Source organism: Cydia strobilella, chromosome 7 (genome assembly GCF_947568885.1).
Source record: "Cydia strobilella chromosome 7, ilCydStro3.1, whole genome shotgun sequence".
In the NCBI taxonomy this organism is placed as follows: Eukaryota; Metazoa; Arthropoda; class Insecta; order Lepidoptera; family Tortricidae; genus Cydia; species Cydia strobilella.
Genome location: NC_086047.1, coordinates 17,793,935 through 17,820,902, shown reverse-complemented (window position 1 = coordinate 17,820,902; position 26,968 = coordinate 17,793,935). Strand labels below are relative to the sequence as shown.

The 26,968-nt window shown below is 36.7% G+C and overlaps 1 protein-coding gene across 1 annotated transcript; it reads left to right on the top strand.

Moving 5' to 3' along the window:
• Positions 1-24,686, top strand: LOC134742866 (glutamate receptor-interacting protein 2). The gene is made up of 16 exons (XM_063676053.1): positions 1-4; positions 270-479; positions 1,538-1,779; positions 5,714-6,006; positions 10,257-10,426; positions 14,835-14,936; positions 17,084-17,240; positions 17,896-18,122; positions 20,413-20,558; positions 20,721-21,075; positions 21,165-21,320; positions 21,412-21,540; positions 21,626-22,141; positions 22,481-22,680; positions 23,780-23,887; positions 24,446-24,686. Exons 1-16 carry the CDS (start codon positions 1-3, stop codon positions 24,515-24,517), a joined length of 3,087 nt encoding a protein of 1,028 aa, XP_063532123.1. The 3' UTR covers positions 24,518-24,686.
• Positions 24,687-26,968: the final 2,282 nt, after the last annotated feature.

Below are 26,968 nucleotides of genomic sequence, written 5' to 3'. Positions count from 1 at the left end.
ATGCGTAGGTAATCCCATATTATATTAATTTTCGTACCCATCATGATCTCATGGTCCGAGTTTGTATTCGCCCGACGAAGCTTGCGTTGCGGATAAAACAATATGATCACTGAATATAAAAAAATACATCTATTTTCAGTTGTAGTTATATCGTCTCGTAGTAGGTATACTCTGCATACCATAGCAATATAATTTTAGTATAAAACAGCTATCACTAGCTTGCCATTATTAAAACATTATCTTAACAGGATCTCTCTGTTTGTCCACAGGCCGCTCCGAGCCCGGTATCGTCCCTTCCATAGTCGGCTTCGCCAAAGACTCGGTAGCGCACGAATCGGATCGGCTGGCTCCTGGCGATCGAATCTGCAGTGTGAATGGGATATCCACCGCTCGGCTTACCAATGAGGAGGTGCTTCGGTTACTCGATAATGTGGAGGAGCGAGCGTCGTTGGAGGTGGAATATTATATGCCTAATTATGGTAAGTGTCATAAAAAATGCTCCTATTGCTTCTGCAAAGAATACAGTCTCTCATAATAGTTATAATACCAGCTTCTATGACAATTTCTATAGTGTCAATGATAATTAACTACCGCTTGACTTAACAATGAGGAGGTGCTTCTGTTACTCGATAATGTGGAGGAGCGAGAGTTCGTTGGAGGTGGAATATTGTATGCCTAACTATGGTGAGTACTGCAATGGTATGTGGTACTATGGTGGACCACGTTTGTGTTCAAGCCAAACATCTATGCAAGTCGGTACAATTGAAGTAAAGTGGACTAAACTCTTGAGATGGCTTTTATATCAGTTTGAAAGTCAGAGGGCAATCGCTTCCACAAAGGGTAAAAAGTACCAGTCAGAGTCACTTAATATCAGATTTAACTTGGAATCTTAGAGCATTTAATAACGGCGTCGCCATTAAGAGCTCACTCCTCTGCCGAAAACCTTTCACGATTGTGCATTTTTTTGTATAGACTGACGTTTATCTGCCCCTCCCCCGCAGAAAATCGGCAGACTGTTTTGTACAGAAAATGACAGACAAGGCGTCTTCAGTTACTAAATACTCTAAGCTTGGAATATATAAGTTATAAATTTATCATAACTAAAAATGGCCAGCACTGAATTGATCTTTCGTAAGCAATGAATTTGAAAGTAAAACATTCTCAATATTTTATACCACGTCGGTGGCAATCAAGCATACGGCCCGCCTGATGGTAAGCAGTTACCGTAGCCTATGGACGCCTGCAACACCGGAGATATTACACGCGCGTTAAAAACCTGTACACTCCTTTTTTGAAGAACCCCATACTGTAGCCCCTCGGGAAAACCTCGGCAGGGAGCTTATTCCACAGCCGAAGCCTACGCGGGAGGAAATTCCTCTTAAACCGCACAGTACGCGACCATTTAGGTGCCTTTCCTTGACAATTTTAATAACAAAACTTCCGTGATACACATACATATTTAATACGTGAGTGACCCGTTATTAATATATTTAATATTTCCTTGACGCAAAATTATTACAGTTTTCTTTGTTCACAGCATCGCAAAACTCGCTGTATATCACGACAAAGCTAGCAGAGGTGCCGATGGAGAAAATCAACGGCTCCCTCGGCATAACAATCCGAGGAGGTCTACCTGAGAACTCTGGGAGTGCAGACCTGGTGCTGAACAGCAGGTCTTTGGACGCGCAGCCGCTGGTGGTGACGCATGTCAGGCCGGGAGGCGCCGCGTACAACACATCCAGGGTCAAGCCGGGCGACAGGCTGCTCAAAGTCGACCATGTGAGTATAAGCTGACGATTACAGGAGAGGGAGTAAAAGATCCCTTATACTTTAAGGCCCTTTCTTAAAATTGCCATTTTTAGGGTTTCGTACCCAAAGGGTAAAAACGGGACCCTATTTCTAAGACTCCGCTGTCCGTCTGTCCGTCTGTCTGTCACCAGGCTGTATCTCATGAACCGTGATAGCTAGACAGTTGAAATTTTCACAGATGATGTATTTCTGTTGCCGCTATAACAACAAATACTAAAAACAGAATAATATAAATATTTAAATGAGGCTCCCATACAACAAACGTGATTTTTTTGCTGTTTTTTTCCGTAATGGTACGGAACCCTTCGTGCGCGAGTCCGACTCGCACTTGGCCGGTTTTATTCTTTATGCCCCATTCTTAAAATGTTGCAAACGATCATGCGAAACGTTCTAGTTACATTTCTAAATACATTAATGTGCTAGACTCATTGAACTATTTCTACTAACGTATAGAACCGGCACAGAGAAACGTTAGTTGCTGCCGTTTTGGCATCAAACCATGGAAGCGGAGCGTGAATCGCGACCTAAACAACGAAACAACGAAACGACGTTTTGGTCGCGTGTTACATGTTGTGATTGCGACAATTTCATTGTTTGGTATGTCGTCACTATAGTAATAATAACCCAATGATTTCCAAAAACTGTCTGCGAACATTTTATGTGATAGAAACTCCATATAAAAATGAACTGTTGTAGGGTCATTCGACGCGAGAAAACAAAGCGACTGACAGACGGTGTCTCAGTCAACTAACCCTCAGGAGAGTCAATAGTGTTCCTATGAATCGAATATACAGAATTCCTTAGGGATTGCCATCTAAGGCCGGAAACCAAACCGACGTTTCAATGTGCCTAAGGCATAAATGCATATAATGTCTATGACATGATTCCACAAAGTGATGTTACAGTTGCTCAATACTCAAATAACAAGGACGTATTTAATAGGAGAACAAGATTCCTAACAATGTCGGCGCATATAAAAACTAAAAAATATATTATTTACGAAAGGTTTGTTTGATTGTTTGGTTATAGAAGTCAAAGAAAACTTGCTAAATATTAGCTACAAATATGTAAGTACCTAGGTCTGAAAAGTATGTATTGTATACATACATAAAATGTGCCATTTTCAATCAAAAGAATACTTATTGTCGGTTGTCAATAAGGCGCTATTTCCATTTAGCTTTAATTTGAAATCAACCTTATCGACAAGCGACAATGTGGTACCTTTTGGTTGAAAACGTCACAAATAATTTAAGTAAATGCAGTCATCTGCAATAATAAATATGTTACTCTTCGAAGGCAGCAAAAATATGTGACACGTTCTTATGGCTCTACAAATAAGATTGTATCAGATATTTTTGCGGCCTTCGTTGTATAACATATTATTGCAGGTGACTAGACCATTATTTACGTTACTCTAGATCAGGGATAAGGTTGCGGCTCTTTTAGTCTCACTAAAAATAATACTGAAAATATTTAATCCAATTAAATCAACATTTTGAGTTTCACTTAAACTATCGTGAGACATATTTCAAAATATTTATCAGTACGGTTTTTACTCACTATTATTCGCGCGCGCGCGTATTATTATTATTATTATTGGGGCGCGGGCAGTGCACCACGTACAACCGCCGCGGACACTCGTGCCTGGGGAAGGATTCCCAAAGAATCCGAAACATGTCGCCAAAAGCGACTAAAAATAATAGTGAGTAAAAACCGTACTGATAAATATTTTGAGTTTCTTTTAGATACCTGAAACTACTGATTTCTACTAACGGTTCTCTATTTTTGAAACGTTTGCCGAACATACCCGGGATTTTGGACCCGCGTATGTTCTTGAACTACGTCCAAACGAGAGGTCCCATACCTGTGAATGTCATCTCGCTTTGTGTGGTAGCACAGGACAGCGGATGTCATTCAATATCTAGAGCAGAGCCCAACTGGGGAAGTACTTCCTTACAGAAAACCGCAGCCAAATAAAACTAGACCCTACTCATAGTGTTGTGTTCCTGCCGGTGAGTAAGGTTGCCGAGCTCAACGAGGGTGTGGTGCTAGGATCGGCAACGCGCATGTAACTCCTCTGGAGTTGCAGGTGTACATAGGCTACGGGCTACGGAGACTGCTTAACATCAGGCGGGCCGTATAAAACAATAATAAACTGTTATTTTAATAAATAAAACTACAATTATTAAACGTTCTTAAACCATTCTTAATATTACATACATCGACCAATATAACTCCTATCTCGTCTAAAAATTTTAATAAACATTTTAGACGTAGTTCAAATATTAACCGCAGTAGTTTATATTATATTTACCTTAGCACCACATTTGAAATTAACAACCATAATTGCTAAACGGCCTGATTCGGACTTTAAAATACGTCAAAAATGTGCTAAAGATACGATAACACAGTATCAAAAGTGACGTTTCTTCAAACAAAAAAGTCACTTTTGACACTGACATATCCGATCCATGTCGTATCTTTAGCAATTTTTTGACGTATCTTAAAGTTCGAATCAGGCCGAAAGCCAAACTTATGAAACATGAATTGCAATTATTTTACTAAAGCACAGCAATTATACAACCAAATTTAATTTTCAACCGTAAATTACTTAATAAATTTAGATGTGCCTATTGAATTTGTTCATTATTATGTTATAATTTTACGCAAGATTGAATTTTGCAATTTGGTAGCTTTTAGCCTAGCTTATGTATGTAAATGGGCCCACTGACTATCAGTCCGCCGGACGATATCGGCCTGTTAGTTAGAACAAAAATTTGACAGTTCCGAACAACTGACAGGCCGATATCGTCTGGCGGACTGATAGTCAGAGGACCCCTTAAAGTTTAAACATAATTTGAATTTGGGCAGTATTGAGATGTCATATGGGGCATTTTCTATGAATTATCTTCTTATTGTCGATGGTGCTTACGCCGCACAGCGTCGCGCGGCATTGTATTTATATCGGAGCATCGTTAATAATGGCGTAAGCGCCATCGACAATAAGGTTCCGTTTTATAGAAAATACCACATATTTTGTAACTAGCCTCTGTCTCCGATTTGAGGTAGCTGAACTAAGGTAGAATATAGAGCTATATTCTACCTTATATATCTTTTACAATTTGTTGTAACACTAATCCTTTACGTACAATTGTTAATTACAAAAATGACAAATTTTCCGGAAAATTGTTTGTAAAATGTAATATTTTGTGAAACGCGTAATTGTAGTTTGTCGTGACAATTTATATATTTGTATAAATATTCCATTAGAATTTTATCATTTGTAAATTTTGTGATATGCCCAATTATATTAAATACATTTGTAACTTGTCACTTTGTAAATTGTAATTGTAAGTTTCTTGGGATAGGGCCCTGGTTGTTGCCAAATTTAAGCCAATCATTCAGCCGTTCTTCCGTGATTGAGGAACAAACATTCAAACACCTGAACCGCCTAATAGTTAAATGCTGTATCGGTACCTCAAACCGCAATTGTGTTTGGCGGTTCGGGATTTTTTTATACTACGTCTCTACCACGCCTCTTTAAGAGGGGGCGTAAAGCCGGGAAATTAGAAAGGAACAAAAGAGTCGCTAGTTTCGCGCGGCGAAGAAACGGAAGATTTGGCGATTGCGTGGCTTTTAACGTTTTACCCTAATTACTCTGAAATTATACTTATGATTAAAGATTTGCTAGTCAAATCCCTCGGTTATATCACTAGCTATTGTATACCAAAATTATACTTTTACGGTTTTGCTTAGAATCTGCCCTCCCAAATATAGTCTAGTTTCAGAGTTTTTTTTTTTCATGGCCTTTGAAAAAAATGTGTAAAAATTAAATGTAAAATCTGCAACTTTGTACTTTGTTTGTGTTTGTAGTACATACTAAAATTATTAATTTTGTCTACAGATCTCCCTCACCAACAAGACTCTCTCTGAGGTCCACCAGATCCTCCAGAACTGCCCTCAAATGACCAGCCTGACTATAGAATACGACGTATCCATCATGGAATCCGTGAAGCTGGCTACGGGGCCTCTTCTAATAGAGATAGAGAGGCCGTGCAACGAAGATTTGGGCCTGTTCCTGGCCAACCATAGGTACTCTGACGACGTGTACAGTTCAGGATCCGACACGTACCAGAGGGTCGGCAGCTGCAATGCCGTCTATATTGACAGTATACTGCCGGCCAGTATAAGTGATAGGTAATTTTATGTTTTTCTATATATCGTTAATGAATGACACTAACACAAAAAAATGCAGGTAGGCCGTATCAGGATCACAGCCGCAATGGTTTACATAACAGTTGTAGAGGACAGCCATTGCGAAGGCCGAAGGCTCCGAGTAGGACCGAAGGGCTGACGGTGCGCCTAACACGCGAGGCCGAAGGCCGAGCTGCGGAACTTTAGTGTTACCTACTTTATTTGTTTGTAAGTACTTTGAAGGGTGTGTTGCTACCTTCTCGTTTTGTTATTAGTTTTAGAGGCTAAACCCAGTAGACGGCGACTTTTAAGCCAGATTGATAACATACCTATACTTTCCGTATAGAAACATAGAGTAACTTATACTAGAGCGGTACTGTCATAGTAAATTTTGTAACCCCAGTAAATTCACTGCCATCTGTCGACATACTTTAAAACTAAAAATAAATATTTATAAAAATACGATAAAATGTATTTAAATATGGATAAATGATTTTTTTTTATTTGCATTAATTATTTTTATGATTTTGACCCATGTTCTTTCACTGATATGCGTTAAAATTATAAATAACAAACGAAACCGTCAACGCCCTCTATACGAGTGTAGGCCAAAACTAGTGGCGCCCTCTGATCGAGAATCAAATTTTCGTGATTTCCGAGGCACGTTTTTTCCTTAGACTGTATCCATCTATTACAGAGTTATATCTATCTTTGATAGAAATAAAAAGTTTCATAATAATATTAGGTTAAACGTAGTTTAACGAGTTTTTTATAACTTGTTAAAACTCGTTAATTAAATTTTTGCTATGATGCAAGAAGAATAATCGCTGAACACGTTTTAACGTAAAATTTTATGACCTGACTCGCTTTAGCGCCTTCCGCTTTGTCATTTTTACAAAAATTAATTTGCTAAAAATTTATTTTAACCCCTTGGATCGCATGACTTAGTGGGGAGTTTTCAGTAAATAGTGTACCCAATTACCGTGAATTGTTAAATAAAAATTTTCTTATACTTTTTTCCTAATCAGAAAAAAATCCCCAAATAATGGGAAGAGGCACGGAAAGAAGAAGAAGATAATTTTTCCTAATCAGAACACGGTACCGAATATGCCCTAAAAGGAGAACCTTTTATTCGTACAACAGCATTATCCACTCCAAACTGAGATCGATATACTTAACTAATAATATCAATCCAATTTCACAAATTCGGCTTATTGATAGATTACCCGTAACATCTCATTAGAGGAGCAATAGATCGTCTCAATCAGCTCAATTGTGATTATTGCCATGGGGCAACTGTTCTGCATACAGGATGGCGCCTGCCTAGTCGACCGAAATCTTAATAGGGATGTTGACAATTTTAAAGAACTGTTTTCATTTTATAGATAGACACGTAATTATTGCAAAAAAAATTTTTTTAATCTTTGTTCATTAATTTTAAATAAAAAATCGAATTTAATTATTATTATTTACAACGACGAGACTTAATCGCGTAAAATAAGTTACCTCCGACGTTTCGAGTTTTGGTCTCGACTTTAATTAGTTTAGTATTTAAATTTCGCGCAAAAAAGCTCCAATTTGTCACGTGATCTTGATGACGTAACGATGTGATAAACAAACTGCTGTCAGTGCCAGAGGAACAACAGGTTTGACAACTTGACTGTGGTGTTTCTCACACCGTGACGTCACGCGCTCCGATTTTCCTATGCAGTCACGTGATTCTGGGCATTATTTTAAATACTTTTAAATATTTTTAGTTAATTTATTACGCATATTTACACTTACAAAATATGATTTTCAGCATTCTAATTTTCCCTGCTATGGTAGAAACATAACATTCTGATGCTTAAGAGAATAGGGGACGATCGATTGTCTATACAAACTTAGTCCTCGTTTTCCTCCCTGGATATTGACATTATGGAAAATATTTTTACACAATTTGATGTATTTTAATCATAGCTATGCCCGTTTCATATTTTTTGATTTTTACTTTTTTTTTCTGTACGCTGTATCTTTTACTGAGGTGTGCCAATAAAGAGTATTTTATCTATCTATCTGAGTTAGGAGCTTTCAAAAATTTGTTTGAAACGTGTTTTTCGGTCCTAACTCTTGTAATAATTAAAAAAATCAAAAAATCAAACGGTCGGGCAGCTATGGTTGAGATACATGAAAATGTGTAAAAATATTTTCAATAATGTTAATATCCAGAGAATATTTTCAATAATCTTAAAAAGAAAGGGGACGAAGTCAGGTGACCGCTTATCCATACAAAAGTAGTTCCCCGTTTCTTATCTGGATATTAACATTCTAGAAAATATTTTTACGCATTTTTTATTTACCATGCCCACCCTGTATACTTCAGATCACGGTTTAACAAGCTTTATCGGCTTCAAGGAAAGCTTCTTTGCAAGATTAATCAAGAGCCAAATCCTTTTATAACAAACTTTCTTCATTGTTTCCGAACAGTCTTACAAATCTTTTTAATGTAATAAGACTATTGAGTTGTTTTACACTTTAAGTACTTTTTAGCACTTGTTGAAGTTGATTAATTTGAATGTTTTATTCACTAAATTATATGCTGCTACTTTAAACTTCAACATTTATTCAGCAAATAGGCCCCAAAAGCACTTTTACACGTAAACATGGAATTTACATACAAGCATAAAAAATACATCAACAATTATAAAATACAACTAACTGCAGATACCAATTCAAACTAACGTATTACAATTACTAAGAGATGTATAAGGTCTCTAAATGTCGAATTACAAAAAAAAACTATAAGTAATAATAATATTAAAGATACACAGATGCAAAATAAAAACAATCTAAAATTATTTAGAGGTAACAGAACTAACAGATTATTATAGTTTATCAAATTATCCTCAGATATGTATAGCCATTGTGGTCTCCAAGAGTCAAAATTCTGTATAATTAACACATTCGTTAAAAGAAACGTACGAAAACCGAATGAGGTACCGAATTGTATGATGGCAGATGCTACGAAATCACGTGACGATTGGCATTTTCTAACAACGATTGTCACCTTGGCTAGGCCCCCAGTTTAACTTAAAGAATCAATCTTACTAGCCGTAGACCTAATGCCTTCTCTACATTATCGGCGATGATCGTTGACTGTATCATCGTCTATCATCGGCAAGATCATCGTGCAAGCATCCACATGATCGCCTGTACAACGCAACCACCCGGCGAATGCCTTTGCTGCGGGTCGCAGGACTCGCAGGCGATGATAGATGATGACTGGCGGGAACTGCCGAGTAGAGTTGAAAAAACCCGGAAAAAATTCCGTTTTTTTCTAAAAGCCATGTTTTTTTAAGTTTTATTCGGAAAAAACAATGTCGCTTAGTGTCTATATTTTTCCGATATAAACGAAAAAATCGGAAATAAACGAAAAAAACGCACTTTGAAAAGAACTTGTGAATTTTTCCATTCATACATCGGCGGCTCGTGGCAGTCGTGGCATTTAGGTAGCACTAGTGATGGGCAATATATGAAACATTTCACATATTACCTTATTTATAACTGTGATATATTTCAACTTTTGACAATTACATAATTGACAAGAGACGTTTCTGACAGTAATGTTACCGAATATGTTACTTTTCATGTCAAATCTCCGCTACTTCAGTTCTGACGTCAGTAGAACGTTGCCGTCATCGATTCGAGTATGTTACTTAGATAATGATAGTGACAGTGAATAATAAATAATAATAATTAGTATAAAAGTTTCATTTTCCAATAAAACTGAAAAATACGGAATAAAACGAAAAATTCGAATATTTTTTGAAATTTTTGATAATTTTTAACCCTACTGCCGAGTATGCCCTCTACTACACGTGCCCGCCAGTCATAAGTCTAAGTCAAGTACTCTGGGGATGAAAATTCCGAAAAAAAATCAAATGCTTTTTTTCGGAATTTTTTTAAAATTTCGTTCTTTTCGGTTTTTTTCCAGTTCTATTCAGAAAAATTAAATACGTCACACAATGCCACTGATGAGTAATAACACTGATGACAGTGTCAATGTCAATGCCATAAACAAACACATAAGACATGCAACCTTAACCTATCTGTTTAAATTCCTAATTAAGTATATTTAAAAATACATTGTTTTTTCGAAAAAAACTTGAAAAAAACGAGCCGGTTTGAAATTCTCCCGTTATTTTCCCGGTGTTTTTCAACGCTAACCATCGCCGATAGTATAGAGGAGCCATAATGCTATTCCTATTTTCCAGATGTGGTGCCCTCCATCCTGGCGACCAGATCCTCGCCTTCGACGACCACGTCATTGATGGCAATAACTACACAGCGGAGGAGGTCATGTGTTACCTTGAGAATTGCGAGCATGGCGTCACTAGGCTACATGTGGCTCCTAGGCATTTAGCTCTTGGCGGGTACACTAGAGGTGAGTACGGAGGGCCTACCGCAAAAACCGAGATTCGCAAATTGCGAGGATTTTTCTCTTTTACTCCAATGAAGGCGTAATTAGAATGACAGAGAAAGATGCCCGCAATTTGCGAACTTCGAGTTGCGCGGTTATAGCCCAGAACCCCTAGTGTAAATTTCATTCGATAGCGTGACGAGCGTTCGCGTTTGCGTTATGTCTATTTTTGTATGTGGTATTTTGAACAGCGCGCCAAGCGGGACTTTTTGGAAACTCAGAATCCCACAAAATGACACTTAACGCAAACGTCACGTCACAGATAATGATTAGTGTCTGACCAAAACGGATTTTTTTTCCGAAACCGAAACCGAAGGTTCGGTTTTGTCTCAGTTTTGGCCGAAACCGAAAGGGATTTTTGGGTGTGTCATTTGATATTTTTCCTTTTTTTCTTGTATAAACGAATATGTTCACGTACCTATTTACGAACCCTTCGATAACTCAGCTGGTCCTAGGTCTCCTAGCGTATTAAAAACTTTGGACAGGCATTGCAATCAACCAATATGGGATAGCCGCTAACCTTGAGCACACGCCGATGATCAGGGATCCTGGTCATTCTTCAGCTAGCTAGCACTTCCAGGGCCTTGAGAGGTCGTCACACACGCCTTGTAAACTGATTGTTCGCAAACACCACCGAAATACCGAATTTTGGAAATATTAACACACAGAGGAACATGCGTTGCACGCCGCGCCCGAGCCGAAGTGTTTGACAGTCCGAGGTGTTGAATCTACCTCCGAATTTGCTCCGAAACGGCATACCCTCATATTAAAAAGATTACAATGCCCGAACAGAATACATCGACTGAATAGGACCTAAGCATAATTTTTATTTGTGAGTTTCAACTTTTAAAAATGTTTGCACCCCGCCAAATAATGTAATTTTCATGCAACATTTTTGTCGCCGAAATCGTGACTGCAAAATTTCGTAAACTTATTAATTTTTGAGTGACTATAAAGTATGCACTTGTTAACCAGCAAGGTAAATGTTACCGGACATTTTTGAGAAAAATACTAAACGTAAACAGCTAAACGTAACATGGGCGACGGTAACTATTTACCATCAACCGATTTGTCTGCTCGTTGGCCGCCTATATTGTAAAAAAAAACCGGCCAAGTGCGAGTCGAACTCGCGCACGACGGGTTCCGTACCATTACGAAAAAAACAATCACGTTTGTTGTATGGGAGCCCCATTTAAATATTTATATTATTCTGTTTTTAGTATTTGTTGTTATAGCGGCAACAGAAATACATCATCTGTGAAAATTTCAACTGTCTAGCTATCACGGTTCATGAGATACAGCCTGGTGACAGACGGATAGACGGACAGACGGACATCGGAGTCTTAGTAATAGGGTCCCGTTTTTACCCTTTGGGTACGGAACCCTATAAAACTTAATATACCGTAAAATGGGGTGAGTTGGAGCAAAACTGACATTCAAACCTCGATAACATTTTATTTTTACATATGCAAACTGAATGGTGTATATAATAAGTGTTCCGGACGTTTGTATCTTAGTTTTTATTTTACTTAGGGTAGTTCCATTTCATAACTTTGACGATAAACAGGAAAAACCACCTCACCCCGTAGTCCCTCGTAATTGGGGTGAGATGGGTTTTCATACAAAGGTGATTTTGGAAGATTGTTGGATCGATTTTTTATTATTATGAGTATTACTATAGCTCCATTTTAAATTGGAATACATTATTTTTGTGGCAGTAGCCCTAAAAATCCACCTCAGGGGCTTTCAAACCTTCTCCCCATTCATAACCCAACTCTCCCCGCGAAACCTACTCACCCCACTTTACGGTATTAGTGCCTAGTTTCTTTATAACTCCGTTTATTAGAAAATGGTTCTCGTTTGTTTAACAAGTTACTTTCGTGAAACTGGTCTGGATTTTAGCTAGAGGTGATTTCTTTAGCAGTATGTAATGAATTGGTCTGCCCGGGGTTTGTAACAAATCGTCTTCTCGGCTTTTAAGTTAGAAGTTATTTTTCAAAAGTCGCATTAAATGGAAATAAGTCCAGTGGGATTACTAACGGTCCTATTCGATTTTAAAAATGAAAGCAGAATTACGTTTGTATGGAGAACCGAGCTTGCCGGGGACCCTTAATTCGTCAAAAACTGAAGAGAAAGTTGCATCAAATGCAACTCTCTCTTCAGTTTCAGCCACAAGAGTGGCAAAGTAATTAGATGTTAATTTTGATTTGATTTCTCATGTTGGCGGGCGGAATTAAGTTTTAAGGGATGATTTTGAATTATAAAATATTCAATAGCATTTATTTGGATTTGATTTGTAGGTAATGAATGAATGAATACATGAATGAATGAATGAATAAATGAATGAATGAACGAATGAATGAATATTTATTTGTATCAAACAAGCCAAGCCAAGTGTGTTTATTTGTAGCAAATGTTTTACAGTTTGTATTTTACTCACGTTACGGTATTAGCCGTGGAAGCTGAAGCCATATAGACTGATGGTCTGGTCAAGATAGGCCGATAAGAGCAGCTGGCGCATACAGTCGTTGTGGAGATCCTTGAGGCCTATGCCTAACACTGAACGTCTTTCGACTGATATGATGATGATGTTGTTGAAACTGACGATTAGAACAAGCGATAAAAGTTACCAAGTTATTAGTCCCTGGCCGGCCCGCGTTATAGTCTTGAGTTATACGGCCCAGGTTGCCGTTACGCTCGTACTTATTATCATGTTGGTACAAAGCATGAGCGGCAGCGAGTATATTTTCTAAATTGTCTTTATTGAGAGCCCTGTTGGTTAAAACGCAAAAGAGACACATGAAATTATTGATACAAGGACTACGCAATAACTTATAAACGCAATTAATAATATGTGAAAGAAAATTTGGGATTACAATATTAGAGTACCTTACTGTAATACAGTGTGTATATTGTAATGGTACGGGTACAGGAGGCCAGGAGCCACGGCCGTCCGGCGGTTTCCAACCGAAAGCGATGGTTGCGTTATAATTTTCCGCATTTTGAATAGTATTATGTCCTATCCACCTTCATTTTCGTTTCTACATTAATGGGTCTTCGTTTCGTGTGTTTTACTTATCTTATCGATGTGATTGGACAGAAATTAATATGAAAATTGAAGTATCTACAACATGCAAAAAAAACATGTTTTTTTACTTTGTGTCTGCACCGCACAAAGTTCGAAAGACTGTTCATGTTATTTGTTGTTATATCTCGACATACTCGACGATATTTTAATTATAAAACGCAACGCATTACTAAACGACTCACCGGTCAATTCGAACAACGTGATAATTACTAGATACGAGAACAATATGCGATCTAATAGATACGTTATAGATTAGTTCTCAACTAGTTATCTTTTGCAGTTCGATTCGAGAAACCAATTGTCATTTCACGCTATAATTATTGTGACGTTTTGGGATATCCATTGGATATCCATTCGATGTCTAAGTAATATCTTAAGTAAATCTTAAAGAGATCGTTCAAGAGGATATGCGGAATCGCGGAAATGTCAAATTTGACATGACTTTCTTAAATATCTCGTTATCGTTTCTGTTTCATATCTAGTGGATATCTAGTTGATATCTAAATCATTGTTAGAATTGGCCCGTCAAGCTTATGCCTTGCACCACACATCTGTTTTCAAGTTCGACGCTTCAGAGCAGTTCCGCCCGGGGCCCGCTAAGAGTTAACTCTATAATCATTATAACCCTAAAACTGTGAACATGCAGCTATTGGCAATATGTTACTCGTACATAAATGCCATACCCGACCTTATTGCTTTAAGTTTAAGCTCTGTATTTCAATGTAAATATGTGTGGTGAGATTAATGTTGATCTGTGTTCGTTTTATCTAAAGTTATATCTCATGTGTTTTCATATTTCATATACAGATAAGTTTAAACGTGTCATGAGTCAGGTTAATATGCAAAAGTTGGCCATTATTTGTGCCATTTTCAACCAAAAGGGTACTTATTGTCGCTTGTCAGTAAGGCGCTATTTCCATATAGCTTTAATTAGAAATCAACCTTATCTACAAGCGACAACAGTATCATATTAACAGATCTAATAACTAAAACTCCAATTGGCCTGCAAGTCGATATCTGTAAGCTTGTTCCTAATTTTTAGGGTTCCGTACCCAAAGGGTAAAAACGGGACCCTATTACTAAGACACCACTGTAAGACTGTCTGTCACCAGGCTGTATCTCATGAACCATGATAGCTAGCAGTCGAAATTTTCACAGATGATGTATTCTGTTGCCGTTATGACAACTAATACTAAAAAGTACGGAACCCTCTCGGCAGGCGAGTTCGACTAGCACTTGGCCGGTTTATTTTATTTTATGTATAAATATATTTTTTTGTTTCAGAAAATTCTATATCTGGAACTTCGACATTGAATGCCAAGAAACATCGCCAAAGAAACTACAGACAAAGCTCCATGCCGAAACTAGGTTTACAGGATGACTATGGTAAGTATAGTCACCAGTTTCTAAGCGGGCGTGGTGTTCAAAATGATCTTGACGCAACTTTATTGTTAAGAGTCCCCGGCAAGCTCGGCTCTTTTTTATTTTTTTATTTATAATAGTTCGTATTACATGTCATAATATTATAAATTATTTACAAAATATTGATTTGTTCTCCATAGTCCATACAAACGTAGTTATTACGCTCTCATTTTAAAACGACTAGCTAAAGCCTGACCAGTAATATATGATCCCACCAAAAACATTTCATGTAAAGTGTTGCCAAGACTAGGCGCATAAAGCTTTTACACTAAAAAGCTATCAGATCCCGTAGTAGGTACCAAGACTTACTCTGTAAGTCCAAACTTTATAAGCTCTAACTGTATAAAGCCAACATCTTGGTCAAACGTACAGTACGGCTTGGCCGTTTCGTTGCTGTCAAATGGACAAATTGGACAATCCCTTACTGACACTCAGAATTTGAAAGACTTGTGTTACTACTTTGTACAACAAGTCCACCAAGGGAGTGTTTATGTTATGTGTGGAAAGTTGCTATTAATGTATGCCGCTAAAAAGCTGTCATTTCATATTCACTAGTTTATTAATTCGTGCAAGAAACAGTGCCAATATAGAGGGCGCTACCTGGCTGGTTTTTGTAAACCTGGTTCAAATCTGTACTTTTAAAACTTTTTGCCTTTTTTTATCGTTGTTTTTTTATTAGCATTCCGATCACTACTACCACACAAAATTTTACGATTCTAGAACTTCAGGAACCAATGTTTCCAGGTTTATGGGTATTTTTAGGTACCCCCATTTTAAGGAGTTGCAGGGCGAAAGTTACAGATTTCTGGTCACCATATGTGATTGCATACCGAACCATCTCTACATGCCAAATTTCAACATTCTAAGACTTCAGGAAGTAGTCTGTATTTTCTATGATGCGAATTTCATGTGTTTCGGACAGTGAAAATTAAGGTACTATAAAATTTTAAGTATAATAGGTAGCTTAATAAAACTTGGTGTTTTTGATAAGTCTACTGAGTACATGGTATACAAAAAATTTCAGCTCTCTAGCATTGTCCAAGCCGAAACTACGAGGGTTCGAAAATACGGCGAAACGTGCCGAGAAAAGATATGCACTGCCTTTTGCCCTTTGTCTCGTCTTGGCGGGGGCACGGCCGTGCCCCCAGATCATTGTCAAGTGGGCGCTGTTCATTCTCATGTATAGGGTGACAGTTCATATAGCATGAAAAAATTAGTTCCAGTGAAATTCCGCAACATGGCGCGTGATCATATATTCCTGGTCAGGCTTTAGATTGCTCTGAAACTTAGTACTTACAATATCTGTTTCTTTGTCTCAAAAACACCTAACCGTTAGGAATCGGGGTTCTTAACCACACCATCACTCGTAACAACTGCAGCAATAAAAATTAAATATAATTACTTTTCCAAACCATTTATTGTGAAAAATGAAACCATACATTTTCCCCGCTTCCACAAACAACAATAGTTATTAATTAATTTTATTACCACATAAATACGGGGTTGAGGAAGATCCCACAATTTACGTCGGCTGGTACTAAATTACTAATAAACTTTGCAATATGAGCCCTTTGTATCGCTAACAGGTTATTATTAGGGTTCCGTACCCAAAGGGTAAAAACGGGACCCTATTACTAAGACTCCGCTGTCCGTCTGTCCGTCTGTCCGTCTGCCCGTCTGTCTGTCACCGTCACCAGGCTGTATCTCATGAACCGTGATACCTAGAGAGTTGAAATTTTTACAGACGATGTATGTATTTCGGTTGCCGCTATAACAACAAATAATAAAAACAATAAAATTAATAGTTAAGTGGGGCTCCCATACAACAAACGTGATTTTTTGCCGTTTTTGTGTGTACGGAACCCTTCGTGCGCGAGTCCGACTCGCACTTGGCCGGTTTTTTTACTCAGCTTAAAAAAAAGGATAGAGTGCTCACTTCATATATACTCAATACTCAATACATTTATTGTGCATAATGGTTATAGAGGTACAAACAGTTGAGCGCAGCAAAAAATATGGCTACTCTGAAGTTATTATCAATAATCTATAGTAGGATTATTATAAGTTTTCATACAATTTCCTATGCCTAAATTAGATTTTTTTTTTAACAGACAGCCAACAGAACTACATGAGCATGGGCGTCTGCCGAACAGACTCTCTGAACATCCAGCTAGAGGTTCCACCAGGACACAGCAGCGGTCTAGCGGTCCATGAGGAGAACTGCGCACTCCTCATATCGCATGTAGCCGCGCAGTCGCCCGCTTACAGGTACCTATATGTCTCATACCTAAATCATGCTGCATTAGAAAGAAAAAGAGAAGTCCATGAGGAGAACTGCGCGCTCCTCATGTTGGTCATTTAGTGCTGCAGTAGAAGGAGACATACTCTTTGAACATTAAACTAGAGTCCACCAGGACACAGCAGCGGTTAAGCCGTCCATGAGGAGAACTGCGCGCTTGTCGTATCATATGTATCCGCGCAGTGGCCCGCTTACAGGTATCTTCCTCCTTTAGTCGCATAACAGCGCGCTTACAGGTATCTTCCTGATTTCGTCGTTTAACAGTCCGCTTACAGGTCTCATGTTCCATGCTGTATTGTAACAACATACAACTGGAGGTGCTGCCTGGTCACAGCAGCGATTTAGCCGTCCATAAAGTGAACTGCGGGCTCTTCATATCGCATGTAGCCGCGCAGTCACCTGTTTTCGTACCTGCTGAAAATGTTAATCACTTTAAATGCCTACAACACCGGTCATACATTTCTTTGCAGCAATTTTAGAAACATAACCGAAACATATGTTACATTAAATGTAAATAAAAAAGGGTGTGTTTAATGTATTTATTTTCATAATCCCTTTAAGATAAATTCTAAAAACTTTCTTTCGTTTCAGAATTTTGAAATAAATTGTTCTATTCCATTTTAGATCCGGCTGCCTTCAAATACGAGATCGAGTGATGTCAATCAACGGCCACGAGAACCTAACGCTAGACATTGCCAACGAGATCCTCCAACGAAGGAACGATTCGCACAACCCGAAGTATCTAACTTTGAACATCGAGTTCAGTATGCCGAACACTATTGAGGCATCTAGTGGGGTGTTTAATGTGAAGTTGGCGAAGACGACGGCGGGGCTTGGTGTTACTATTACTGGTAGGTTTTAGTTTAATACTTAATTTCCTTATACCTATGCTATGCTGCATTAGAATGAGAAGAAGATAGTCCATGAGGAGAACTGCGCGCTCCTCATATCGGATAAGGAATGATCGTAATGTGATTCGGCGAATTGTATGAAAAACATGCTTGTGTTCGACCCAACGGTAAAAATAATTCACTATTGCCTATAAATTCACCTGTCAGGTTTAGGTATGGTCAGATATAACAAAGTCACCTTACATAGGAGTTTTTTTTTAACGGACTTCCAAAAAGGAGGAGGTTATCAATTCGACCGTTTTTTTTTGGATCTCAATTTGATATTACACTTACTGCACCTCGTTCTTTACTAATTATATTGGTGTTAGATGATTATAATAAATACAACTAAAATGCCGCTTTACGTAGGTAGTCAACAATGAACTTTTTGGCGGACTATATTTAATATTTATCTGACATAAATTTTTGCATGAATATTGTTATTCTATATCTCGATACAAGACTTAACGTTAAAATGGTATCCATTTTCATTTCTCTCGATATTATAATCTGAAATTCTCCCTAAATGTCACAAAAACACTCCCCCATAAGAAATTACTCAGTATTAGCGCTAAATATCATCAGTCTTGTTTCCGATCTGTCAATAACAGTGATATGTACATTTTCTTTCATTACTGAAAGAGGAAATTATTTACCAAGTTAAATCGGACGTTGAATCTGATTTTGGTTGGTAAATATCCTATTTAGCGGTTGAACATAACATATTATATTTAAATGGTAATTTTTTGTACGCCATCAGGCGGGGTATAGTGCTACAAATATTTATTTACCGCCACTGTAATCAGTTTGACATATACTCACAAATAAAAACGCTTTGAACTTTGATAATTATTTGAGAGCAAAAAAAAGACGATTTCGTATGGAAATGAAGTTGTTTAGACAGCGAACTTTATTCAGATATTCAAATTTAGTTATGGTTTTGATTATGGAGTTGTGTTAAGGTCGTATCGTTACAATAGCAAATGAAGAAAAAAATAATTGAAGAAATATGATTTTACCGTATTTTTGTTACTTAAAGATTCAAAACATTTCGATTTTGTTTTTGAGTTACGTCATTTTACAATTTCTTAAAAAATAATTTAGTTATATGTAAGAAATCCGCAACGCCTTCGTCCGGTTGACAAATGCAAATCACCAACATGCTTCGTCCCAACATACCAATGATGATATCCGCAACAGGCTTCGTGTTTTTTTTTCTAAATTATGCATATTTTATGATTTATAAGAATTAACAAAAAATCTTTCACATAGCGGTGACAAAACGCAACGCGTAATAAATTAAATAAATCGATCGGCGATACGGATTACGGATAGGTACGGACGCGCTAGTCACTAGAGTGCTGTGGTGCTGTAATGCGCTGCGTAATGTAGGAGATGCTGTAATTTGACCATCACGCGCGCGCCGGAGCGCTGTTTCACGTTCGGGTCATGTTTCAAGTGATGAGTGACGTGATATCTCAGTGTACTATTACGTTTTCGAAAAAGTGATGTGATATAGCATTACTTTTTGGAGCACTGTTTCGCGCATGTCTACAAAACATGTCTACATTAATTTTACGTGACAGTTACTCCATATAAAAATGAACTGTCATAGGCATCATTCAACGCGACTCATTCATTGTTATACTCGGTAACAAGGGTTTCTCGGTGTCTAGCGAAAATGCTTCGTAGAGGTGTATCTACAATGATATTTTGCGAGTTTGAGCGCTGGCTTTTACAATAGCATTAGCATTATAGCATTTAAAATTTTGTATCTAGTAAACACAAATGTTGAAGTGACGGATAATAGTAGATTGTGTTACAAGGGAGCAAAATGACATATTTACGGCGAGGGCGTACATTGAATCCTAAACGAAGCGAAGGATTATATAATAGAATCCCCAGAGTAACGAGGGATTCTAAAGTAGAATCCTGAGCGTAGTGAGGGATTCAAGTGTGTTACGCCCAAGATGGAAATAATTTTGCTACCATGGTGACACATACTGCTTTTCACATCACCAATGAGGTAATTATGATGTTTAAAAATATTATATAAGCTAAAAAAATTATGTGAAAAATAGTGTCCTAGAACAGAAAAGTGTTACTTTGATCCCTCCTAGCAGGGAAGAAACGTGCCACTTTGATCCCTCTTAGCAGGGAAGAAAAACCTCTTTTTCGAATTGGTGATGTGAAAAGTAATTATCAATGGCAGTTATAGACGTTTATAAATAAATATGTATGATGTTTTCAGGTTGCAAACAAAAGCTGTTAAGCAACGAAGAGCCAATGGTTATATCTGACATCAAGCCGGGCTCCGTGGCGCACCGCAGTGGCGCCCTCGCGCCCGGAGACCAACTGTTAGCGATCAACGGGCAGCCATTACACAACCTGTCTTTAGTAAGTACTCATACCGCTGGTCATGTAAGACATCAGACCGGGCTCAACACTGCAAATTGGTCTTTAGTGAGTACTCTCACGCCGCTGCAAGATTCAAAGTCAGTTATGCAAGGATTTACTAAATTTACAAATAAAATCAGTTAAATTAACTCAATTTTTCAGGACACCGCATTCAACATTCTCCAAAATTCTTCAGACGATATAATTACCCTCAAAATAAGAAAACGTGATCTAACAGAAGATTGGTCTAATATTCATAAGCAAAACGCAAAACTAGCTTTACAGAGCTTTAGTAACATAGAAATTAAAGCAGTAGTGCATAACGGTGATGATTCAGGACACCACACTGACAGTCCTAATAACAGTGCAAAAGAAAGTGAAAGAAGTCACGGCAGTAATGAAAATACAGCAGTTTTTACTATTGAGTTAATTAAACAAGAAAATGGACCTCTTGGTTTGACTATTGCTGGGAGCGAAGATGTAACTCAGCCGATATTACTTAGCGGACTTGTTGAAGGTAAGTACTTAAGAAAAAAAAAATTATACGTTCAAAAATAAATAATACAATAAATTGAATTTTATTAAAATGATTGTGTCTATTTCAAGGTGGTGTGGCAGAAAAATGTGGAAAATTAGCAATAGGTGATGAACTTTTAACAATAAATGGCGAAAGTGTTTTAAATAAGCCGCTTTCAGAAGCCATTAAGTTATTACAACAGAGTAGCCAGAGAGTGCAATTACAGCTCTGTAGAAAAATGACCGGTAAGTTCTTTCTTTAACGGACAGGTTTTGGGCAATTCAATTAAAATGGTCTGTTGTAAATGTAGATAACTATTAAATTTGTTTTATTAAGGTTCGGTAGAGAGTGCTGAATCCAGTGCAAGGGATTCCAGCCACTCAACGTCCAGCCCTGGTCTTTCGAACGACAGCGCTGTTGAATCCTGGGATCAAAACACGCCTGTCAGATCTAGCGCAAGTTGTGGTAAGAGTATTATTTTTAAGTAATGTATAAATATGTTAGTATTATAATGGATATTCTTAACATTGTAATACAGTTTATATTGTAGGTAACTCCGAAGTCATAGAGTACGCTGTACCTGATAAAAATAGACACACCGACAAGCAACCATATTCACCTACCGATGAAGATAAGTTGATGGCATCAAATTATAACTCCGTTGCACCATTCGGAGTAAATGATCTGCCTCTGCCTAATTATTCATTAAACAATTCTCTGAAGACCTTCCATTATGAAAACACTTGCATAATTCCAGAAAATACGTTAAAAAACAAACAAAATATAACTAGAGAAGATGATGTACAACAAATAGAAATACTTACTACAAATATGAAGGATTGTCAACTACACAATATGGAAAAAGCTTCTTGCAAATGTGATTACATACAAATGGCCCCTTATGGAATTGTTTCACCTAAAAGCAGAAGGCCTAATTGGGATAATGATTACTTAAATAATGGAATTTATACAGTAACGACACCACAAAAATCTCCTTTGAAACCAAATATACCTGGTACGAGTTTTCAATTTTCTACAAGTCCTGTATATGAGAATGATGTACCAAGTAAGTTAATTTTTTTATATAGTTCATGTTTTAAAGCTTACTTTAACACCTCCATAAAGAATATAATATAATTATAAGGACTTACAAGTCAATAATATCTCCGAGAAAATAAACATTTCTATTCAAATAAAACGAAACAGATAATGGAGAATACATGTTAGGACAAATATTCAGCAAACATTGGGGACACATACATATTAATAAGTCGTCGTTGCGCTTGTAAATTCCACATGCATCCCTCTTTCACCATAAAATCACCAAATTTAGGTTTAATGAAATTTTGATGGATGTGAATATCTTCATAGGCTGGATTATATTTTATTTGTTTGTTCTAAACAGGCCTGTACAGCAGCGATACCCTTTCTCCCGCCAAAGGCTCCATCCACCACGTCATTCTATATAAAGACGCTATTTATGACGACTATGGGTTTTCCGTGTCCGATGGTTTGTACGAGCGGGGCGTTTACATCAATCGGATAAGGAAGGGAGGTCCGGCTGACATTGTTGGACTGCTGAGGCCTTTTGATAGGATTTTGCAGGTCAGTAAAGTTTAACCAAGATTCTTGTGAGACTTGTTGTAATTCTAAAAGCAAACTTTATTTGTACACTGGTATAAATTATGATGTAGATACCTAGATAGTTCCTTGTTTTACTATTTATGATTACAATGTATTAATTAGGATCAAATTGTTCAAATAAACTCCAAAATATATATTTGTAAGAGAAAACTTACTCTTACTTTTTGATCGTCGTTTTCAATTCGTAAAGAGCCAGTTTCAAAAGTATTGAAGAAAAATTTATTCTATTTGCTATCAAATTTGATTATAATGTACTAAATACAAAGTTTTCCCCGTAATTAGTACTAGTGTGAAATAGAGTATCGATATTATTTACGACTAGCGACTTACTTTCTAAAGTTATTATATAATTTCCAACAAGTATATTATTATCTCTCGCTAAATAATTTGGGTAAGACGGAAGCAAGTAGGTACATCACATAGCTGACTCTTCAAAATAATGGTCGAGGCAAAAAGCCATAGCTGGGTCTTCAAATAATGGTCGACGCAATAAGCCTCAAGATTGCAATACTGATGAAATTGAGGCGATTGACTCCGTGGCCCTGGTGTGGCATGGCAAATGCTGAGACGTAAAATCGATCTCATTATCGGGCTTCTTTAAGACGAAAGTGGTGGACCCGCGCGAAATGGCCTTTTCATACAAACGTAGTCCCTATTTTCATCCCTGGATTAACATTATTGAAAAAAAATTGATACAATTTGTTGTATACCAACCAGAGCTATGCCCAATTGCCCATGCGTTTGTTTTTTTTTTTCGAATTTTTAATTATTATAATAGAAGCATTTAAAAATTTGAATGAAATCTGTTTTTCGCTCCTAATTTTTGCTATAATCAAAAAAAGTCATACGTCAACGTAGGGGCATACCTATGGTTCATATACATCAAATTATGTACAAATATGAACGGAAAATGGGGACTATGTTTGTATGGAGAAGCGGCCGTCCCCTTTCCTCTTAAATTTACTTCTTTCCCTTTTACTCCTTTTATTTTTTTTCCTTTTCCTACTTCTTTTCTTATTCACTGTTCTAGTATTTTTAATATATATTGTGATGTTCCCAGGTAAATGGAACCAGAACAGTGGATTACGACTGTTGTCTAACAGTCCCTCTCATCGCGGCGGCAGGCGACCGGCTTGAGATAGTTGTACAACGACTTGCTTCTTCACGAGTAAGTTTTATTTGCATATTAATTTGGGTTATAACTTCAGTATTTGGTTGACCGAACAAAATGATACATAATTTGAAAATATTGTATGATTATAATAAAAATATGATGGTTCATAATATTTGTGACTTTCCTTCAGAGAAGGGTCCTTAGGGACCTTTTTATCGTTTTTTTAATTTGTAATGGAAACGTCCTTATTGCATTTGAAGCATAACGACTCTTCTGTGATGGATAGACACATTTTGTTACTATCACAATTTCTTATTTACTGCAGAAAGGCAAATCCGCACTCGTATTCTTTGCTTTATAGTCCGACAAGAAATTGTAGAAAATTATTGAGGGCGCCACTTCCTACGTAACTGTCACATTTTTGACGTAAAATGATTAAACATGGCAACAATTTAGTATGATATTTTTAGTTCCATTTTATTTTATTCCTACTATTTTACGTAACACTATAAATATCGCCACTTATTTGAAATTACTTTTCGCACTCATCAAAAATAACTTTTATCAGTATCACGTTTTACTTTTTTTAAATAATTGATTTTATTGTTTCAGGATTTAAAACTCCAAAGGTTGGATGGAAGTTCAAGTCCAAGTGACAGTAACATAGTGACTAAGACCATTTAGTGCATAACCCGGCTGTAGTGAACTTACACCAAAGGCCTTGACAAAGACAATTTTAAAGACAATCGTAAAACAGTGTTTAGTTATAATATAAGTAGTGTATATTAAAAAAAATAGAGCAAACTTATTAATATTGGTATACAAGAAAATTATAAATAGTAAGAAGAACGAACTGTTTGAAGGCAGACAACTAACGAATAGAAAAACATCAGGGTTTTAACTGATTATAAAATACTTAATGTAGTTAAAATTAAATATAATATTATAATTTTAAAGATTGTAGATAGATGGTGATGCAATCGCCACTTTGTCGATTTAGTGAAATGTTAATAGATAGGAATGTGTGTTGGTATGTTGATGTGTAAAATTGTTTTTTAATCCCGTATGTGCCTACATCATTTTTTGTACGAGGATCATGCAAAAAACTCGCTATTTAACCCAGATCCTGCTAAACTCATCGATTTGTGAATGTTTTGTGTTTTCTTTTGGGTACTTAAAACTATAATTTGAAACAAGCACAGAATTTTATACGATCATCTGAATGAAGACTCCGATCTACTTTAAAGTGTCTTAGCGCTACATTTTGTTTCAACAATTAGTCGGTTCAAATGTCAGTTCTTGGAAAGCAGATGCAAGATATTGCCAAAATGTAGCTCATACGATTAAGGCCTCACGTTTTTTTCTATTTAATTAGGTAGAACATCGGAAACTTTTACAGAATTGATATGAGATTTTTAGGCAGATGTTTTTAACAGATAAATCAATTGATTTGGTTAACATGTACTTAAATTAAGGTAAAAATCCTATACCCTAAGTTAATTTAAACAATCATTAATCTTTGAAGCCATGTTATACTGTGCAAGTGTGCACTGACTACACATATAAGGAATTAATTGGTTTTGGTGATTTGATTGCTCTTGAGTGTAGGTCTTTTTGCGAAGAATTTTTTCATACGATACGGAGAAGACTTGAGATGGTATAAAATATAAAATATCATCCTTTAAGTTACAAAACGAAAGTCAAACGAGCAAGTTTTTGTTTGAAAAATATTTTATTTTATAGCCAATGTTTTGTAAGAAAATCTGATAATAATTTGTAATCTGAAGTTAAATAAGAAGCTGAATATACATTTCTTTATTCTATTAGAGTTGAAAACACCAGACATCATTAAATAAAGGATTTAATACGTAAAACCACAGAAAACAGGCATAGCTTAGGTAAATCACACTCCGACGCCGCAATGGCGAGCGATCCTCGTCTGACAGTTCGGGACGCGCCACACGTAGTGTGACCATCGACACCAATCGTAGGGCTGCACCCGAGCAAGCCACATAATCGGTTATCAATTCTTTAGTAAATGTACCTACGAAATAATAATTCACTTACTTAATTTACAGAAATTAATGGTTTACATTTTAATTTTTGTTTCATTCAGCAAAATCTACAAACTGTTTTCGTTCAATCTATAATTTTAAAGCCTTAAATTTATACGTTTAAAACTGACACAAACAATTTACAATAACAACATATGGGCGAGATTTATCAAATCGAAATACCGGCAATATTTCCAAATTAAAGTCACCAAGAATTATCTACGTATTTTATTTCAGTTGGAACGCTTCCAAAAATTACTTGCTGATATGCAGAGCCATATTTTATTTCAAGTTATTTTGCACAACATTGTTTTAAAGTAGAGATCTTATCACAAAGAAAATCTGAAAAGTTTTCAATGTTTTTAAAAGAAAATTGTTCTCATATGTTTTGGGGTGTGTTATCGTAAAACTTTATTAAATTGATTTAGCTGTATATCTATTTATTTTCAGTGTAATTTCGAGATGAAACTTTTTTAAATGCACATTTTTGGGGCACAACTTTATACAGTTATATAATTTTTCTGTCCGTGGGCGTTACGTCTAATATACTAAATACCCTTTATATGTGAGCGTAGGTACTCTGGAGGGACGTGAAAATTATAAAAATGTTGTATCTATGTCTCAAATTAACCTAAAATGAATTTCTTTTGCTAAAACGCTAACAATAGTCAATTTATAAAAAAAAAAATCTAAATCATAAAAATCAGTTCCCAAATAGAGAAAAGTGGAGAAATTTTTAGCCTCGTTTTAGGGTTCTGTACCCAAGGGGTAAAAACGGGACCCTATTACTAAGACTCCGCTGTCCGTCTGTCTGTCACCAGGTTGTATCACATTAACCGTGATAGCTAAAGAGTTGAAATTTTCACAGATGATGTATTTCTGTTGCCGCTATAACAACAAATACTAAAAAAGAATAAGAATAATGAGTAAAAATCGTGAAAGTTTAAATCAGTGTTTTAAATACTAAAAAGTACGGAACCCTCGGTGCGCGAGTCCGACTCGCACTTGGCCGGTTTTATTTATTTATCATATTGAGTATTTTATTAAATTAGTTAGCTGTTGTTAGCGTCCTAAAATCCTC

Excerpts from the sequence above, each read along its gene's own strand:
- LOC134742866 (XM_063676053.1), top strand. Across the intron at positions 10,427-14,834 it reads TCTTGGCGGGTACACTAGAG|AAAATTCTATATCTGGAACT; the intron begins GTGAGTACGGAG and ends TTTTTGTTTCAG. Across the intron at positions 20,559-20,720 it reads CATTACACAACCTGTCTTTA|GACACCGCATTCAACATTCT; the intron begins GTAAGTACTCAT and ends TCAATTTTTCAG.